Below are 19,289 nucleotides of genomic sequence, written 5' to 3'. Positions count from 1 at the left end.
CCGCACCCCGCACGAATCTACCGCAGTAACGCGAAGACTGTGGATCAGACGGGAACCGGTTGGCATAGTGCAATGTATCCAACAAGGTTTATCAGTCTGCCGATCTATACTCCGCATCCATACAGTAGGTGACTTCATCCTGATGCAAAACATTGACCCTGACAGGATCCTTGACTTGGCTGTGTTTCTGACCTATCATGTGTGTTCGGCCCACGGACCAGGGTTAAAATTCTACGCATCATCTGTGAGATTCAATTACCCCAGGAGACACCAAACCACAGCCATCGAACTGGGATGATTGGTACCAAAACGCGGGATAGATCACATTAAGGCAACTGGTATGCCCATGGATCAAGCCCCTCTGCTATGAGACATGTCCAAATGGACACACTACTGTAAGGTAGAATGCATGATGAATAAACAACACGTGTAAGCGTCGGGGATCGTCCTTGCAAGTGTCTCTGATTGAGTAACCAGGGAGTAGTGCTCCATAGGGTAAGATCTGCCCGAGATGCATACAGTACATGTACAGTGCATCTATTTCCACCTGTACTATTATTGAGTCCAGTCTAATCTCCAGTGATTCATTCTTCAGTATTGTATAAAGCCGAAATAAAGCCGCCCATATGAATAGTCTCCACCGTAGCCAATCCTTCGCCAGTGACTCCGAGCCGAGGGATATGAGGGGCGGTGTGTCACTAGTTGGGCGCTAAGTTGCCTCATTGCTTCCGAATGGCTTCTGCCGCGTTTCTAGCGCCGAAGCCAAGACTCTTTCGCCTCCAACTGAAACTTGGGCGTGGTTACATTACACTTCGGTAATTGGCGTGGACGGTCTACCGTTGGAAGTCCGATATCGTAGGATCATCGGTCTCATTCATGAGAGCAACTACTCCGTATCTTGCTTTGGGGTTATGGAGGTCTCCTGTCCTCGACGGGATCAGTTCATGTTACGGTTCCAGAATAGTGTACTTGGACAAGACAATGCCGCCACCCGGATCTCTTCCCCCCCTTGCAGATGACCCCGGATTTGACAGGGGATCGGAGTTCTTCACAATCTCGATCCGTGATATCTCGAATATAACTGAATTTGAATATGCGATCACCATCTCATAGCCTGAACAAGTGATGGCGCAAGAGCCGATATTAGGAGGAATTCCCCGAGGGATCGCTCGATAGACAGTAGCCATGGAGGAATGAAGATCTTCTCCATTTGGATCATACTATGCCATTTCCTCGAGTACCGTAACCCCCCCTATGTACAATGTGTACTGTATTGGCATCTCACGATCTCACTCGTCTCTGGTGCTGGAAATGATCTCCCCATCATCATCGACTGTCTTAGTCACTTACTAGTTGTTTCCGGTAATTTATGACGTTGCCGATCCAGCTGCAAGCGGTGTAGCCAAGGCGACGATATGGTACCATTGTCCATTCTCTCGATAGATTCGATCTTAGGTTCCTACTATTGAATCCCCGATCAGCCTAGTTGCAACTGCTAGAGAAACTCCAACATCTCGGGGTCAAGATCCGCGCGGGTCACGTGTGTATTGCCGTAACGGCGCCTGTCCCGAACCGGAAGGCTTGCCCATCTCATACCCCGTCTTCCATTGCCCATCTGCTGCCTCTCATCTGCTCCGAATCTCTTCTAGATATTCAACTCGTGGATTCTGTGTGTTGAAGAACTCGATCGCTTTCTGCCAGTGCGGGACTCCTCCGAGTGGATTCCTGTGAACCCGCCTGAAATACCGCCCATCCACTCCCAGTCCACTGTCCACTCATCGAGGGGCACCTGTCTCAAAGTCGCATTCTCAACTTCTTTTCCTCCAAGCATCGCGCTTTAAGGCGAAAGAACCCCTGTCCCTCTAAAGACTCCCTTGGTTTAGCGTGACATCGCGCAGGCCGGACAGGGAACCAGGATATTCTTTCGTCAGACCTCGGAAATCTCATCGGATTGAATTTCTCCGGCACTTTTTTTTAAATCCCCCTCTCCCAGAACAGCTACTCATCATGACGGGTGTCGCTCCGATTGATATTTCGACCCGCCAGTCGACCTCGGTGTCGCCCCCCGGTCAACAAGCATCCAATCTGACCTCGGCCCTCCAGAGGGCGGGTACGGGTGACCGCACCGGAAGCTTCTCGCATCACGCCGCCGGAGGACTCGGAGTATTCAAGGCGCCACCGCCGCGCAAAGATTCGATCGGCGCCGCAACGGCACAATGGGGGAACGGGACGAAACCCATCTCCATGTCGGGGTCTGCCCGCGACAAAGGTCGCCGGGAGTCCCTCGCTGGAAGCTTAGTGGGTGGCATGAGCTGGGGTGGTGTGTCTGTCGGGAGCTGGATACGTGATGAGTGAGTGCGCCCTAGCCGGAGCCGAAGCAGCAGAGGATGTCCTTCCTGTGCTGCTGCTGTTGGTTGCACTGCAGAACTGACCAAGGAAATTTTACCATGCAGCATCATTATGACTGGCACCTCGCCATTTACTTCTTTCCAGTCGCCCTCTTTCCATTCCTCGTCGTATCTCCCGAAGCTGGAAGCGAACTTTATGAAAGATTTTTCGTGCTGCGGTGTGACGTTACCGACGCTCCATGACCTATTACAACATTACGAAGAAGCCCATGCGACCAAGTCGCCCAACCAGGGCCACCGACCGAGCCAGGGTGAGAATCGAGCTGCCATGGCCGCCGCAGCCATCGCACAACAACAGAGCCAACAGCATGGCAACCAAGGACGTGGCCTACAGCCCGATCGGACCCTGGACATGCAACGCAAGTTGGGCCAGAACCCATCGCCATTACAGCATGCCGATCTAGACACAATCGACGATATGGAGTTGGACGACGCCTTGGGCGACGGAGATGCTTCTACCTCCCAGCTCTTCTCCTCTCAATTACATGACGGCCAGGGCGGATTTGGCAACTCGAACTCGGGCTCCCAATTAAATCTGGGCATGTTACCGAGCCACCAAGGATTTAGCACCCCTTCACAGCCGGGCACTCCAATCGGATCTGGACGACCTCTTTCTCTACAGAACAACCCAACAGTCTCTTCCGTCAATACCCCAACCTTGATGGCGAACCCGCTCCAGAACTCGCAATTCCGTAATACTCCGGATTCTTCAGGACCCGGAACCCCTGCTGAGATGGACGAGAGCATGATGGGTGGCTTCGGCGATTTGAGCATGCAAAACAACACCATGGGCCAAAACCAGAACCAGTTTGGGCGCTTCAATGGAAATAACAATGATATGGTGGATCTCTGTATCGATGAGCCGGCTAAGCGGTTGTTCAGCCCTAGTGGTGGTCTAGGTTCGCCCAATGCCCACTTCAAGCTCAGCGGAGCTCAATACGGCCCCAATAGCGATATTGCACGACGGATTCGTGAACAGCAACTGCTGGCTGGGGTACCCGACACTACCACGATTCTCCCCAACGAAGAGCCCAAGCCATTCCGGTGCCCTGTCATCGGTTGCGAGAAAGCTTACAAGAACCAAAATGGTCTCAAGTATCACAAGGCGGTAAGTTTGACCTGAACTCTATCGGTTTATGACTCCTCTAACCTTCGCCTCTAGCACGGTCACAATAACCAGCAACTTCATGACAACGCCGATGGCACATTCTCAATCGTCAACCCCGAAACCTCCGCGCCGTACCCAGGTACCCTGGGCATGGAAAAGGAAAAGCCATATCGCTGCGAGGTGTGTGGCAAGCGGTATAAGAACTTGAACGGTCTCAAATATCACAAGTCGCACTCACCACCCTGTAACCCTGATTTCCAGCTTGGAGGTCGCAATATGGCCCTAGGCGGCGGAGTCATGCAGGGACAAAACATCAACGTTGCTGGAGCTGGCCTCCCCGGTATTGGCGAAGAAGGCCTTTTGTGAGCAAACGAACGCATGAACAAATATGTCCATATGTCCACACATGTCTACATAATTCCTGGATAATTGACGCGAATGATGCCGACGGTCTCTCGGGGGTCAGAGCACTCCTGCCCACACACGATCTCATGACTTTGATTTGGTTCCGGTGACTTTGGAGTTCTGTTACGATTCTCTCTTCTCTTTTTGAAATTGCTGCCATGGATTTCACGGGAATATTTTGCTTTGTCCCGCCTCTCCGGACATATCCTCTTGGCATGATCTTTCTGCTTCGATATCCCTCTTGTCATTTCCAGTTCCTATCTATGTGGGCCTGGCAATGGAGCTACCCGAGCAATCAACCATTGAGCAAAAGGCTCTCTAGAAGGAAATCTGCTGTCTTGGCTAATACATTCTTCTGCTCTGCTTCTTCATACGGAATTCGCGCTTTCACGGAGGCCGGACCAAGGAATGGGATGACCATTCCAGATCTATTGTTGTTACGTGTTCATGCACCGGTGGGCTTTTTGCTTTATGTATGCGATTCACGCGTTCACGCTTCTGTTCATTCGCCGTTTCCGCTGGTCTAGTGCCTCCCACGAGAGCATCGACAATCGAGTCAGACAATCGTTCCACCTCGAGCACCTCGAAACGACCCCAAAAATATGTTAAACACAATTGGTGTTCGCTTTTCTCTCCGGCCTGGGTTCGGGATTGGAGCTGGAAATGGAAATGGAACTGGAAATCTTCAAAAAAGTGTGGTTCTCTGGCGTCGGATATTGTAGATATTGATTTTTTTTGATACACTCTGGCTTCTCTGTCTACTGTTATTTATCTTTCTTGCGATATGTCTCGCTGCTCATGCTTTATCACTCTCCTCTATTCGCTTATACATTTATAGATTTTGAATGTAGGTTTGTAGACCGAGTCGTAGGGCTGAACCTTACGGAGATATGCATCACACTCCAGCGCTGTGTAACGATATTCAATACCCGACTAGTGAATTATATGATGGCATGGATGTACTGTCTCGAAACATGTTTTATTTGTTCTTCAAATGTTTTATTGAACCCAGGAAGGATGCCTTTCAGTCTAGTACACAAGGTATGGGCAAAAAAAGAGATAATAGTAATAAAGCAATGTCCCATCCTTAAGTGTAAGCGCCATAAGCCGTTGAAAGTTAGAAAGAAACCCGCAAATTCAAAGCCCGGTAGGTGATGTCGGGTGCTGGGTCAGAGGTGGTCATCATGATAATTGCTTGCACAGCCTGTTTCGAGGCGTGACTGAAGAGGACATGGGAATTGTTTTCGTGTCATGAAAGCACATAATATAAAAAAGGAGAAGGCGATGGTACAGAACGGAAAACGGTCGTCAAGAGTATGGGAAAGTTGTTGGAAGGCAGTTGCGTGGTTTTGTTAGACTACCATTCGAACTCGCCTTGGCCCTTGTGAAAGACGTATCTACTTCGGTTAGAAAATGGCATAGAAATATCCAAGGGAGACGACTTACTCCTTGCCACCAGTGGTCAGGATACCGTCCTTCAAGGTGCACTTCCACTTATTCTTCACCCGCTGGACCTTATCGTATGTGCAAAGCATGACCTGGCCTTCGGACTCATCTTGATCATGGTCATCGGCAACAAGGTCATCGGGATCATCCAGGTCTGAGTTGATAGCATCCTCATCCTCTTCCTTGACATCCCCATCAGCACCATCATACTGACCAGGTAGCCTAGGAGTAGATGAGGTCGGCTCCGACTTTTCCATCAGAGGTGCAGTAAGAGCTTCACGGTAGGCTAACTTGGCCGAAGACTCATGCTCATCCAGCGGCCGTAGTAGACCACCACCTTCAAATTGGCTCATGCGCTGCTTGAGGTGTTCGCGCAGGAGGCGATCACCCTGTCCATCTGCGGCAGCTGCCCGACGACGAGCTACCTCTGCCTTCCAGTCAACAAGAGCCTCATCACCAGCGCCATCGGTTTGTCCAGGACCCATGGGTGGGTAACCATGTTCCGTCTTAATCGGTGGCATCTGTCCATGGGCAGCGGGGTGCATCTGAGGGTACCCTTGCCCGGCCTGAGCTTGAGCCTGCATCTGACTAACCGAGTTTGCGGCGGCAGTACCGTATTTCTGCTGGAGATGACTTGCAGCACGGTCGCGAGCTGACTGAGGGTTGTTCATATGATGCGGGGGGCATTTGAGGGGCCATATGCGGCATGGGCTGGCCATTTGAGCCTGGCTCGGTTTTGATGCGAGGAGCACCCATATGAGGCGGCATTTGGACAGACATAGGTGCTGATTGAGGCATGGAGACCGGCGTGGGAACATACTGAGGTTGAGGAGGTGGTCGAGGAGCATTGGAAGGAACAGTGGCCGATGGCGGAAGAACATTCTGAGTAGGCTGTGGCGGGGCCGGGTCCCAGGGGAAGTGAGCGACGTTCACGGAAGAGAGCTTCTTTTGCCAGGCCTATACAAAAGTCAGGACAAATGAGATCAGCGGGCTGGTCTTGGCGGTCTAAAAGCGCCCAAGCGGGTAACAGCGGCACATATAAAGGGGATCTCATAAGTCGGTGTTCCCCCATAAGCACCGCTTCCCGCACCTCTTCGGGCTCCCCCGCTTTTGGCCCCCCTCATCGTCCACCGCGAACATGAAAGGGATAGGAAATAGAACATGACTTACATCACGAAGATCGTGCAAAGTCTGCTGGTCGACACCGCTTTCTTCAAAGTCGACTTGAGAAGCATCACAGACCTCCTGGATTACCTTCTCGAATACCGCACCCTATGAGGCTCATGTCAGCTACAACTCACATTTCACCTTTAGACGTCAAAACTTGACGAGAATGATCTCAGAGGAGAGGTGGATGTGACTTGAGGATCAAGGTGTTCGCGGCGGGAAACTCACAACTTGCTGGTTGGACATGATTGCGGAGCAAGGGCAAGACGGAAAGCTGGTGGATGTCTGATCGGAGAGCACCGAGGGAGACAGAAGCTCAAGAAGATTTCTGGCGAGATGTAAAGGGTACCAATAGCTCGATCGGACCGTAAAGCTTGCTGTCGCAACAGTGAAGTTGCCGAAGTGCTGGTCGATCACACCTAGAAATGACGCAATGTCAAGTGTTCTCAAAGTCTGCAGTTCTCACGGGAAAGAAGGCAAGAAACAATGACTTTGGAGATGCGTAACGAGGGCGCAAAGGTCAGGAAAGCGAGATGGTGAGTTTGCCGATGGGTTGGCAGAGGTGAAAGTCACGGCTCTGCGGTCGAAATCCCACTGTATCCCGTACGATTAGTCATCCGATGACCACCCGCTCTATGAACCAGAAAGAAGGGAGATTGGATAGGTCAGATTCATTTGGTTCTGGAAGAGTAGAAGCAGAAAGCTGAGATTTAAAAGAAGCTTTCAAAATGGTATTTGTGCAACCAGCTTACAGTAAATAAATACAAGAACACCAAACACCAAAATCCAAGCCAGAAATGAACCATTACACCAAATTAATGTCCCAGCCCATCAATGCTTAGGTCGTGAACCGGGGGTATCGAGCAGTAGAAAAAAAAAGAGGAAATAACTGACGCTTAGCGGATGGTCATAGACTTGGTCATCTGGGCCTTGCTACCAACACCACCCTCACGAGCAGCAGAGGCGCTGGTACCAGCTTTACGCTCGAAGATCTTCCAGAACTTGAGACTCTCATCAGCGGCAGTGGTGGCCAGCATCTGACCATCAGGGCTGATAGCACTGTGAAGAACACGGGTCTCGTGAGCCGGGATCTCAACGTTGCGTACCAGAGTAGGGTAGCTCCAAATGCTCAGGGAGTTGTCGGGGAAGCCGCTGGAGCTGACGATCTCGCGGTAGTGGTTGCTCCAGCGCAGAGAGGTAACCTGGGAACCAGTGTCGATGCTGTTGGTACGGGCACCGGTAGTGGTATTCCAGAAGTGAATGTGACGATCGTACGATCCACCGCCAGTGGCGAGGAGGTTTGATTGCCAAGGGCACCAACTAAGAGCCTTGACAGCAGCACGGTGGTTAGTCTTGGTGAACTTGGGGGCGCTGAGTGAGCGGGCATCCCAGATGTTGACGAGGTTGTCGTTTCCACCAGTGGCAAGCTGAGCGCCGTCGGCACGCCATTCGAGACCACAGACCTCAGAGGTGTGGGAGACGAGCTCAGCAACTTTGTGGTCAGCGATACGGACATCGTGATTGTAGACAAGACCACTACGAGCGCCAGTGGAAAGAGTGTGCTTGTTCCAACCCATGACACCGACACGAGAGTCGTGGCCATACATGCTGCGAAGCTTGGTACCCTCCTCAACGTCCCAGATCTGAACTTCACCGGTACCTAAGCCAACACCAACGTAAGCGCCATCACCACTCCACTTCACACTGCTGATGTAGGTATCGGGAGAGGTTTCCAAAAGACAGTTCACCGAACCAGACTCAGCAGACCAGACATAGACATTGCGTTCGAGACCAATGGCAACCTGGTTGCCAGAGCTCCAGTCGAGCAAGTTGAGATAATAGTCATCCAAAAGTCCAGGGGCATCAAGAACGCGCTCAGGAGCAGTTTGGACACGGCGGCGGAACTGCGCAGCATTTGATTTGGCAGGACGAAGAGGACGGTTGTACTGAGCACGAAGATCAATGGGCTTTGACGACTCGGGGGGAGGAGGCTTGAAGGCTAGGATGCGAGTGTTCTGACCCACACCACAGGCATCAGCAAGTGATGACTTGTAGGCAACAGCATCTGGAGCCGGGCGAGAGTACGTCGAGGCTTCATTGTCTTCGAGGCCCAAATTCTCAAGAGCAGCAGTCAAGTCATCATCAGATCCACGGGCACCGATATCAAACGCACTAGCAGCTGTAGACAGGACCGATGATCCACCACTACCACCGCTCTTGGGACGCTGGCCCTCTTCGGGCTTGGCGGCACCACTGGTAGCCAGACCTTCACTGGCAGTCCGATTCGGGATGAAACGGTCAGCGGCGTTGTGAGAAATGCGAACGGTTGTCTTGTTTGTGCGAGATCGGGTTGGGATCTCCCGACGAGGGCGTTCCTTTGATGAAGGAGATGAGGTGCCAGCGACACTACCACCGGTCAAGGTCCAGTCGGACACACCGAGCTCGAGGTGCTTGGGCGACTTGCGAATGCGTGCAATGTTCGACTTGGGAGATTCACGGTATGTGGAGCGGCTTGACTTTTGAACGGAGGCCTTCGCAGAAGACTTGCCGGAGGACTTGGCGAAGTGTGCAGAGAGGTTGCCGCCGTAGACGGACTTTGCTTGACCACGGCCAGCTTCGGCCTTGTGAGGAGGAGTGAAGGGAGACGATGTTCCGCTCGCCAGGTGGTTAGGCGAAGGGGTCAGAGGAATACGACCGCCAGCAGTCTTGGAGGAGAAGAGTCCGTGGTGGCTCTTCACCGGAGTGGACACTGTGACAGAAGCCATAGTGATAGATGAAGTATATGCAATGGGGACCAGTCCCAATACAAGATGCAAGTAGGAAATGCAGTACTTTAGGAGTAGTGAATAGGAGAGACAATCGAGGGTTTTTCGATGGTGGTGAGGGAAGAGAAGGGGAGAAGCAGCAGAAGCTCATACTTCCTTTTGTTTTTCCTCGCTGGGTTGGCTCAGCAACGGCTTCCGCCTGACTTTCCGCCTTGGCAGTATTCTGCTGACTCAGAGTTACCCAGGTGACGCCTTCCCCTTTTGGGACATGACATCGCTGATTTGATCTTCTCGCGACAAAGACGAGATTCATGTCCCGTCGTTCAGTTTCTCATTTGTCGAGGCGATTGCCACTCGAGGTTGGTGAGCTTCAATTTGCACCTTGACGGCAGACACCTCCGCACGCTTGACAGTCCCACCAAGACCCACTCGCACGACCTCCTCTGGGATCTTCGAGGATCTCTAATCTGATCTCCTGCACTCTGGCACACATGCAGGACGCTTTTTTGATGCCAGTAAGCCCGGCACCTCGCCAGACTGACTATCGTCCGACTATCAAGAAGTCCCGCGGTCATGTCCCGGCCTGTCTGGTAAATGCCTCGGTGACGTATTGCAGCAATGACCGAATATATGCCTTTGGCGGGTTTGATCAATACACCGATGAAGGTCAACTTTTCTGTCGCATGACCTCGCAATATTGAAGCACTAATTTTTACTAGTCTACAACCATGTGCTCAAGCTGGACTTGGAGACCTTGGAGTGGGAGCTCGTCGACAATTATGGAGATATCCCCGGAGTGCGCATGGGTATGCTAATTGTCTCGTCCGTCCGTATTGACACTCGGCATTCTAATACGCGCCCTTTTGAACAGGTCATACTGCATCCTTGTATCAAGGCGACAAGTTGATTGTATTCGGAGGAGAAAATGAACACCGCAAGTATCTCGCTGACGTCGTCATTCTCGATTTGAATACCTTCACCTGGTCAATTCCAGAAATCCGTGGCCCCACACCGCGTGGACGGGCAAGGCATGCCGCCGTGATTCATGGAGAAAAGCTATTCATTGCAGGTGGATTAATAGGAGAGAAGAACCTCATCCTAGACGACTTAACTTATCTGGATCTTCAAACTTGGACCTGGTCTCGAACCTGGAGCTTTACTGCCCGTTTCGATCATATTGCCTGGGTATGGGGAACGCGACTCTGGATATTTGGTGGATTAGGACCCGATATGGAGCGAACGACCGACATTTGGTGGCTCGACCTCAAAGGATCCCCGTCATTGACCGGAAGCACCAATCTCCAAGGTAGTGTCAATTCCCTGGGCTTTAATCTTCCGACTGCTCATTACCCAGACTCTATTCCAAGCAGTCCTTTACATCAGATGTCTCCGCGATCCTATGCTGCAAACTCAGGCAGTGTGCAGGTTCGCAACCTTGGTCGCCGTAAACCTATTGCTCCAGGTACTATCTCCTGTGTCCGGTTTAACTCTGGCCCCCATGTTCCATCTCTCTTCTCCGGAACCCATTTCCAATCCTTTGTGTCCGGTGTGCTGCTCGATCTAATCACACCGTCGGAGACTGTCCGGTCGCATGACTGCAACCTATCCGCTCTGGAGCTTAACTCACTACGTTGGCAGCGAGTGGCTGACGGACAAGAGATCTTTCGGCCCGGCTACCGATGGCACTACTGTACGATAAACGAGGCGGGAACGAAGGCATGGCTGCTGGGGTGTAGTATTGAGGGCGTGCCCGGAAGTAGTGATGAGAACCAGATGAGTGAAGTCCTCACCATTGATTTGGAGAAGTATGGCTTGCTAGGGAACGGATTGTCGGCGGATGCTCCCGAGCAGGATGCACCCTGGCCTTCTGATCCAATGGGCTCCCAAGTTTCCGGACTTGGTGCCGATCTCGCCGCTGTGTTTGATCATCCACCCGAGTCAGGCAGTGGTACTGATTTTGTCATTACTGCAATCCGTGATGATTGGGACTGTTCCAACTCGGATGAACTGGAAAATGAGCCGATTGAATCACCAACCAACGCTGCACCCACCTTTGTGGAAGTTGATCCATCGACTTCGGAGCCTATTCATGTGCATCGACTCTTTCTACAACTCCGATGGCCACATTTCAAGCGGCTGTACTCTGCGCAGATGGCCGAGTACCACACTAAGCGAATGCATATCCCGGAACCCTACTCGGTTGTTCGGGCCTTCCTCTACTACTTGTACACAGACAGTATTGCAGGTCACTCAGACTACCCATCCAGTGCCATTGATGTGGCAGGTATGCTGGTCATGGCCAACCTTTATGACATGCCGAAGCTGCGCCTGCTCTGTGTGAATCGATTGAGCCGCGAGCTTGATGTGCACAACGCAGCTATTGTCTGGGAGCGTGCCGGGCGGACCAATGAGCATTGGCTGAAACGCCGCGCTGAGCGATTCTGTCAGATCTACTGGGGTCGTGTGGTTCGAACCGACGGGTTCAAGTCTCTCAGCCACCGCAGTTTGATTGAGTTGTGTGAGATTGTAGACACGGATGCTAGTATCGTCTCAGGGTCTGAGCTAGAAGTGGTGAGCGCAATTGGAGCGCATGATCCTTCCAAGACTTCACTCTTACGGCTTGGCTCGACAGCCGACGAGTCTGAGATGGACTCGGACGACGAAGAAATGGAGATTTTATGAAACCCTGAAACACGAATGGGGCACGCATGCTAGTCCGGAGTCGGGGGAAGATAGTCGATGGTTCAATATCAAACGTTTGGCGGTGAACGGCCCGTCCAACCGGGTGGAGCCTCCCGACGCTCTCGGCGCGGCGTCTCCTCCGGGTCGCGGAGATCAGTCCTGTCACGAATAAGGAAGCTTTTTATTTGCTTAGTGCTTTGTTTCAAATATGAGGCTACATATATCTTGGGGTGCGCTCAATCTTCCAGCACTCGGTCTACATTTACACCATGGGATCCGTTGAGCAATCCACCCTACCCTCGGATTTTGTCTGGGGCTTTGCGACAGCCTCCTACCAAATTGAAGGAGCTGTCAATGAAGATGGTCGTGCCCCTTCGATTTGGGATACGTTTTGTAAGATCCCCGGTAAGATCGCGGGCGGGGGATCCGGAGAGGTAGCATGCGACTCGTACCATCGAACACACGAGGACATTGCCTTGTTGAAAGAGTGTGGTGCTTCGGCATACCGATTCTCGCTATCATGGTGCGCCGTACCTAAGCCTCTATCTCCAACCCCTGTCAACTAATATCGGCTGGACGCCACAATAGGTCCCGCATTATACCCCTCGGCGGTCGCAATGATCCCATCAACCAGAAAGGCCTGGACTTCTACGTCAAGTTTGTAGATGACCTCCATGCGGCGGGAATCACACCGATGATAACTCTGTTCCACTGGGATCTCCCGGATGCGCTGGACAAACGCTATGGTGGACTTCTAAACAAGGACGAGTTTGTTGCCGACTTCGCAAACTATGCTCGTGTGGTGTTTGAGGCATTCGGATCCAAGGTCAAATACTGGATTACCTTCAACGAGCCTTGGTGCAGCAGTGTTCTTGGATACAACAATGGTTCTTTCGCCCCTGGTCACACAAGCGACCGTACCAAGAGCCCAGTGGGAGATAGCTCAACTGAGCAGTGGATTGTTGGTCATAGTTTGTTGGTCGCTCATGGCGCTGCTGTGAAGATATACCGGGATGAATTCAAGGAGCGGGATGGCGGCGAGATTGGCATCACGCTGAATGGTACACACTCCTCCCTCTAGCGCAGCCTCTTTCATTGCTAACATAAATCAAAGGCGACTGGGCTGAACCTTGGGACCCTGAGAACCCTGCCGACGTCGAAGCCTGCGATCGCAAGATTGAATTTGCCATTTCATGGTTCGCCGATCCAATCTACCACGGCAAGTACCCAGACAGTATGATCAAGCAGCTCGGCGACCGTCTACCAACCTGGACCACCGAAGATATTGCCCTAGTGCACGGTAGCAACGACTTTTACGGTATGAACCATTACTGTGCGAACTACATCCGCGCCAAGACAGGCAAGCCAGAGTTGGACGACGTCGCTGGTAATCTAGAGCTCCTCCTCGAAGATAAGAACGGTAAAAGCATTGGACCCATCACACAATCCCCGTGGCTGCGGCCATGTGCGTTGGGCTTCCGCAAGCTTCTCAAGTGGCTCAGTGAGCGCTATGGGTATCCCAAGATCTACGTTACCGAGAACGGTACCAGTGTTCTTGGAGAGAACGACATGCCGCTTGACGAGCTGCTCAACGATGAGTTCCGAGTGCAATACTTCAAAGATTACATCGGTGCCATGGCGGATGCTTATACCCACGACGGTGTTAATGTGCGAGCATACATGGCTTGGAGTCTTATGGAGTATGTTTATCTCTGATAGAATTCGATGGTGCTATGATATGATGCTAACCTTTATTTTCTTCCAGCAACTTTGAATGGGCCGAGGGCTACGAGACTCGCTTTGGTGTGACTTTTGTCGACTATGAGAATGACCAGAAGAGAATGCCGAAGAAGAGTGCCAAGGCTATTGGCCAGATCTTTGAGCAACTGATTGAGAAGGCTTGATGGGCGAATTTGATTTAAGGGCTGTCTGGGACAGCCTGGGATAGCTATGGCACTAGAATGGCGACGAGGGATTTTGAATATATCTGACGTTTCATCTCTGTTTATTGGGCTTTGTAGAGTGCGCTCATCCTATCGTGATGCAAGCCATCTTTTGTAGGTAGACTCTGATTCTGCTGGGTTTGTAGGCGTCACATTCTTCAGTTCAACAGAAGCACATGGCTCGATCCCTGTTCATTGTCAAAATCTCATAGGTATACAATCACAAATCACCTCCCATGCAGCAGTAGCAGGATTGCGTCGAAGTCTTCTGAGTGTCATGAAAAGTTGCTCTGGACCAGGATTCCATTTCATAACATTCTCCTTAGAGACATCATAAGGAAGGCCATCCCTGAGTCGGAAAACACCAGTGTCACAGATTCGAGCCTCCTCAGGAATGAGTAGCGAAAGGGGTGTCCTTTCCTCACTAGAGATCCGCTCCTGTGAAGACGCAATCATGGCAGCAATTTCAGCAGCAGCATCCCATCCAACTGCTTGATTCAACGCAATACTGTGACCCTCTTCCACCTGCACAAGGTGCTCAGCCAGAGCAGTAACAGGCGGGCATTTATAGAAGCCCTGCACTGGTGGTGCCCGTTTCAGCAATTGCAGGGCCCTTCGACGCAATCCTGGATGGCGACATTTGGTAGCAGCCACGAACAATGGAAGTCCAACCCCCATCTCGAAGGTAAATGGCGGCTGTGCACCATTCAGCTTCTCCAAGGAATCCAGCGTAAGACTAGATTGGTCAACAATTACCAGGAAATCATCCAGAAAATTGTCATAGATGTTTTCATGTTTTGTCAGACTACCTGAAACATATATCGATGCAGCGGCGTGATAGGTAAGCAGGGTCGGCTCGGTATGTACAGGATATTCGAGCGCGATTGGCGATTTCTGACGAAGGCTTCGACAGAGATTTGTGTATGAACTCTTCCAGCGCGCTAGCCGGGCTTGTAAGGATTGTTGTTTGAGAAACAGGTCATCGCTCACACAGACATCACAGCTATTGGCGGAGAGGTGAACTTCCGCATCTCGTTTGAAGAGGATGCACTCCGCGCCCAAGGAGGTTATAGCCTGCCGAGCAGACCCGAGTGCTGTGAACCCATCATCCTTATTGGTCTCAAAAGAAAATAGCTCGCTCGGCTGAGTGCCTGATATGGTCAGAGCAATGGTGTTCAGGCGCAAGAACAGGGGGATGATTGTGTCCTCTAGAAGTGCAGCTTTGGTAGCAGAGACTGTCCCGGAAAAGGCTTTGGCACGGAGATCTAATATTAGACCCAATCCTTGTCTGAGAAGCTGTAAAGCCTCTTCCATACGTCCTTGAATGGTTTCCACGCAGATAAACAGTACACAGCTAATAAGTGCAATGTAAGGATCGGCACCGCCACGCTCGATCTGGGCGTGGATGCTGGAGATAGAACGCGAGTACCACAACAGAGCTTCTTTCTGGGATTGCTTGAGCAGGTGAGCATCCTTCTGCTTATGTCTCAAAAATGTGAAGTCCAGGCACTGCTCTGGGTATTCAAACAAAGCACTGATGGCAATAATAGCATCCCACACGGCCGGCTCAGTACGGCAAATCTGCGGAACAACACCAGTCCAGAAATCAATGCCCAGACCACCAGACATATACTGCGCAGCATGTTGAAAGTAATACTCAAAAGCCCGCCGTTCCCGCCACCCTGAATCAGGCGACGAGGAGAGGGTGTGACCCGGACATGGAACGAGCGAAGTAGACGTGGACGGCGTAGGAGGCGACGTGCTAGTTCCAGTCACATTGCTCTCAAAGTCACATTTCCGGCCTGTACTCGTGCACCGGAAACAACTCGGCCTTTCTTCCCCGCATTTCACACGTCGGATCCTGTCACAATGGTTAGGTTGTGTCAGATATAGTGGCCGGACTGGACTTACTTGCAGGTTTTACAGCCGAATCGGGACTTGGAACTGCCAATGCGGCCTCTGGGTGGTATTGTCCGGTTGGCTTTCATTGTGTGACTCCATTTCAGCTTGGAAGTTGGATCATGTTGAGGCTTTGAGATCTGACAGGGCGCTGTGGATTCTCGAGATCCCCACCTTGGCCTGTCTACGGCAGTTGACATCAGCTCAAACAGCCCTGTATTCTGCCGTCAATAGCTTACTCTTACACAGTTTAGCGATAGGGGTTTCTTATAGTAGACAGTTCTTTTTACTATGATTTTGCTATTTGCTTTCTAGTATTTGAATCGTTTTCGACGTCTTTTTGGTATGATTTTAGTACAAAATAGAATTTCACTAACAGCCGTTGAGCGTGAGTATAGGGCACAGAAAGCGGTAAGAAAGGCGGTAAAGACCGCACTGTGAAGCCTCGAATGTCAGGCATCAAGCCAGAATAAGGACCAACATCGAACTACTTCGACATGTCAGTTGCCACATTCTATTCATTTGAGACTTATGGCTAGATGGAATACTGACATGGTGCTCTTTTCGTTCTACAGTCACACCAACTTTAGTTGTCGAAAATTTTTGTAGTATCCATTTTTCTTTTCTTATACATTTAACTCCCTTTCGAATGTCCCAGGACAACGACATAGCCTCTCTAAAGAATATTATGGGGCCTGTGATATCTAGCTTGGTCCGAATATCTCAAGGCAGGACAGCAAACTGCATCTTCGAGCTTCATGTCAGTCTATACTCCGGTCCTTAGTAAATCCGCCCCGAATATAATTTTGTCTCCCAGCTCAACAGTGTCCAGACATTCAACATGGACTTGTCTCAGTTATCAAACCAGCTTGGGCCAGTGCCAGAAAGGTTTCCAGATTGCTGTTTGGGAATATCCAGCACATTGATCGCCCATCTGATCTCAATCCTTCCCAGGAGCCCCCATTTCACCATCTCAATCGGCAGCGGCTCAGGTCTCCTCGAAGGCCTCCTCACATATTCCAATCAAAATGTGTCAGTCCAGGGAGTGGAAGTGACTTCAACAATCAACCGGTACATCGCCGAGGAAAACATGAACGTCGTTGGTGGAGGGTGGGGCCTCTATCCCAGCGCTCAACAAGCCAAGGCGTGGATGTTCGTCTACCCACGCGACCCCAAGTTAATCACCAAATATATTGATTCATACGGCGATAAAGCCGTTCAAATGATCGTATGGCTGGGGCCGAGGGTAGACTGGCCCGATTATGAACCCTGCTTTAGCAACTCTACTTTCTCTGATTTGAGCGTTTTGGATGATATTGGATTGACGCCTTATGAAATTGCGGTTGTTGCTCGAAGAGCGTCTTGATTCGAACATAACTGGATTTTACGTGTGCTGGAAGAAAGCGATGCATATGCCTTTCGTATGGGATGATAATGTGATACTATAGACACTAAACGGAAATGTAATTGACCCTCTTGTAATGATGCATGAATCGAAAGCAATTGAATTTATTACTATGTATAACCTCTCAGACTAAAACTTCTGTGTAAATCGCTTCAAAGCGCATACCGGAAATGTTTCGACTGCCTGTCTGTCATGTCCTTGAATCCATCCAAGATTGCCTGGGAGGCAACATCGCCCTCGGATGTGGACAGATCGATGGCTGCATCTCTTCGCGTATTCTCCCACCTCATAGACACATAAGCTATGGCGGATAGCACAATAATACCCGCATAGCAGATAAGTAGCCCCGCAAGAGCCGAGTAGTATCGTGGAGCCTCGCGAGCGAAGAAGATATTAGCACCGGCGACATTACCGGCAGCATACAACATGAACCAGAGACCATTTGCTACAGCACGTTTCGTGTGCCCAGCAACATTGGTAGCAAGAATATTCCAGCAGACAATCACCGGAGCACCAACAATATACTGCAGCCAGGTACACCCAACCAGGGTCCAGCGGTGGTCCAGATCAGTAAACCTGATTCCCAGAAGACCAGCAAATGGAATGAGACACACAACAGCGAGAACAATACACCGTGAGTCCTTAACATAAGTAGCCACAATACCACAAATGGGAACAATGGCCGCCTCAAACGCACCAGTCGGCAACTGAAGCAACGTCGCGTAAATCCCATCAAACCCAAAGCCCTTGATCAGAGCAGAGGCAAAGTTTGAAACACCACCGTTGATCACACCACACGCAATACCAATACCGGCACAGCAAAGAACTTTGACATCATAAAGATTCTCCAATGCCTGCCTGGGTTTGATCTCTTTGGTCTTGACGCCAATCATATTCTCGGCGACACGCTGCACGGCGATGACACGTTGACGGTGCGAAAGGAAGCGCGCGGAACTCGGCGAATCGGGCATAAGCCAGAGGAAAACACAGGCAGTGACGAAGTTCATCAACCCGATCGTCAGGAAAATCAGCTGCCAGCTGCGTAGAGTGGTACTGTCAGAATGACCCAGGCCAAAGCCCAACAAGGCGCCGACCATTGTGGCCATTCCATTTGCGCTGAGCCAGATAGCCATGCGTAGAGGCTGTTCGGAGCGTTTGTAGAACATGGACGTGAGATTCATCACTGGATGATAGCTGCGTATTAGTCAAGGCATTGCCAGTCTGTAGAGTTGTAAAGGAGACAGCATCACATACTACAAGGACTGACACCCGCTTCAGCCATGCCCAGTAAGAATCTCAATACCAAGATTCCGGCATAGTTCTTCGCGCCGATATGTGCAATCACCAGAACACTCCAGATGAGAAGCATACCGCCCATATACTTTGCGATGGGTAATCGTTGGATCAAGAGGTTTGCTGGAAGGGCCCAGAATAGATAGCCGAAGTTAAAGATTGCTGCGACCCATGAGTATCGCTGACCTTCGAGGCCGAGATCTGGAATTAACGAATAGGCCGAGGCATAGTTGAGGGATAGTTTGTCTGATATCAAGCGGTGAGTTCGACGAACAGGGTCAATGTTTCGATTGAGGTTGACTCACCAAGGAATTGTATAACGTATGTCACATAGAGCTATAGCATGGACATGTTAAAACCAATCAATCTCCTGTTCAACACGGGGTAAACAGACAATAGGCATAATGCGCCAGTCGAGGATACGGAGAACTTCGGCACCCTCAGTCTCCAACTCCTCGGCCGAGAGCTGTTCAGCCTCGAGGAACAAGTTGGCACCAATATCGTGAGTCTCACCGAGCGCAACATTTTTCTCCTCGGTGGGATAGTTCGCTTTGGTATCTGTCTCCATGATGGAATCGGGCCAATTGGGGTTGGGGATTGGGGTCAAAGTGAACTGAAACACATCCCACAGTTACATTCCAATGCCGGGCTTTTAAGCCCTGGCAAAAGGCTCGACTTTCCAGGTGTTATCGCTGCCAAGTAGATAAGCATGAAGCTGCAGAAACGGGGGATCAACTAATCGAGCATGATAGACAAGTGATAGGAGAT

At 50.9% G+C, this 19,289-nt stretch overlaps 9 protein-coding genes across 9 annotated transcripts; 4 read left to right on the top strand and 5 right to left on the bottom strand.

The window, feature by feature from the left end:
- Positions 1-1,645: 1,645 nt before the first annotated feature.
- Positions 1,646-1,831, bottom strand: N7511_004988 (uncharacterized protein; the record flags this gene model as incomplete). The annotated part of the gene is made up of 1 exon (XM_057127413.1): positions 1,646-1,831. The coding sequence occupies one exon, from the start codon at positions 1,829-1,831 to the stop codon at positions 1,646-1,648; it is 186 nt and encodes a 61-aa protein (XP_056986303.1).
- Positions 1,832-2,007: 176 nt separating this feature from the next.
- N7511_004987 (zinc-coordinating transcription factor SFP1) lies at positions 2,008-3,882 on the top strand (the record flags this gene model as incomplete). Its single annotated transcript, XM_057127412.1, has 3 exons — positions 2,008-2,351; positions 2,454-3,516; positions 3,571-3,882. The coding sequence occupies 3 exons, from the start codon at positions 2,008-2,010 to the stop codon at positions 3,880-3,882; spliced, it is 1,719 nt and encodes a 572-aa protein (XP_056986302.1).
- Positions 3,883-5,271: 1,389 nt separating this feature from the next.
- N7511_004986 (transcription initiation factor IIA large subunit) lies at positions 5,272-6,780 on the bottom strand (the record flags this gene model as incomplete). Its single annotated transcript, XM_057127411.1, has 5 exons — positions 5,272-5,318; positions 5,368-5,990; positions 6,025-6,324; positions 6,538-6,639; positions 6,763-6,780. 5 exons carry the CDS (start codon positions 6,778-6,780, stop codon positions 5,279-5,281), a joined length of 1,083 nt encoding a protein of 360 aa, XP_056986301.1. The 3' UTR covers positions 5,272-5,278.
- Positions 6,781-7,430: 650 nt separating this feature from the next.
- On the bottom strand, positions 7,431-9,299 carry N7511_004985 (WD40 repeat domain-containing protein; the record flags this gene model as incomplete). Its single annotated transcript, XM_057127410.1, has 1 exon — positions 7,431-9,299. One exon carries the CDS (start codon positions 9,297-9,299, stop codon positions 7,431-7,433), a length of 1,869 nt encoding a protein of 622 aa, XP_056986300.1.
- A 491-nt stretch (positions 9,300-9,790) lies between these two features.
- On the top strand, positions 9,791-11,981 carry N7511_004984 (Kelch motif domain protein; the record flags this gene model as incomplete). The annotated part of the gene is made up of 3 exons (XM_057127409.1): positions 9,791-9,965; positions 10,019-10,105; positions 10,171-11,981. 3 exons carry the CDS (start codon positions 9,791-9,793, stop codon positions 11,979-11,981), a joined length of 2,073 nt encoding a protein of 690 aa, XP_056986299.1.
- A 269-nt stretch (positions 11,982-12,250) lies between these two features.
- N7511_004983 (uncharacterized protein) lies at positions 12,251-13,885 on the top strand (the record flags this gene model as incomplete). The annotated part of the gene is made up of 4 exons (XM_057127408.1): positions 12,251-12,504; positions 12,570-13,042; positions 13,096-13,681; positions 13,747-13,885. 4 exons carry the CDS (start codon positions 12,251-12,253, stop codon positions 13,883-13,885), a joined length of 1,452 nt encoding a protein of 483 aa, XP_056986298.1.
- A 237-nt stretch (positions 13,886-14,122) lies between these two features.
- Positions 14,123-15,912, bottom strand: N7511_004982 (Zn(II)2Cys6 transcription factor domain-containing protein; the record flags this gene model as incomplete). The annotated part of the gene is made up of 2 exons (XM_057127407.1): positions 14,123-15,785; positions 15,836-15,912. The coding sequence occupies 2 exons, from the start codon at positions 15,910-15,912 to the stop codon at positions 14,123-14,125; spliced, it is 1,740 nt and encodes a 579-aa protein (XP_056986297.1).
- Positions 15,913-16,664: 752 nt separating this feature from the next.
- Positions 16,665-17,189, top strand: N7511_004981 (uncharacterized protein; the record flags this gene model as incomplete). The annotated part of the gene is made up of 1 exon (XM_057127406.1): positions 16,665-17,189. One exon carries the CDS (start codon positions 16,665-16,667, stop codon positions 17,187-17,189), a length of 525 nt encoding a protein of 174 aa, XP_056986296.1.
- Positions 17,190-17,380: 191 nt separating this feature from the next.
- Positions 17,381-19,089, bottom strand: N7511_004980 (putative MFS allantoate transporter; the record flags this gene model as incomplete). The annotated part of the gene is made up of 4 exons (XM_057127405.1): positions 17,381-18,411; positions 18,483-18,767; positions 18,827-18,857; positions 18,916-19,089. 4 exons carry the CDS (start codon positions 19,087-19,089, stop codon positions 17,381-17,383), a joined length of 1,521 nt encoding a protein of 506 aa, XP_056986295.1.
- Positions 19,090-19,289: the final 200 nt, after the last annotated feature.

The sequence above is a fragment of the Penicillium nucicola genome (genome assembly GCF_028828085.1).
Source record: "Penicillium nucicola strain IBT 29836 chromosome Unknown utg000003l, whole genome shotgun sequence".
NCBI classification, from domain to species: Eukaryota; Fungi; Ascomycota; class Eurotiomycetes; order Eurotiales; family Aspergillaceae; genus Penicillium; species Penicillium nucicola.
The sequence above is the reverse complement of the archived record's forward strand: the minus strand, read 5'-3'. Positions and strand labels throughout refer to the sequence as shown.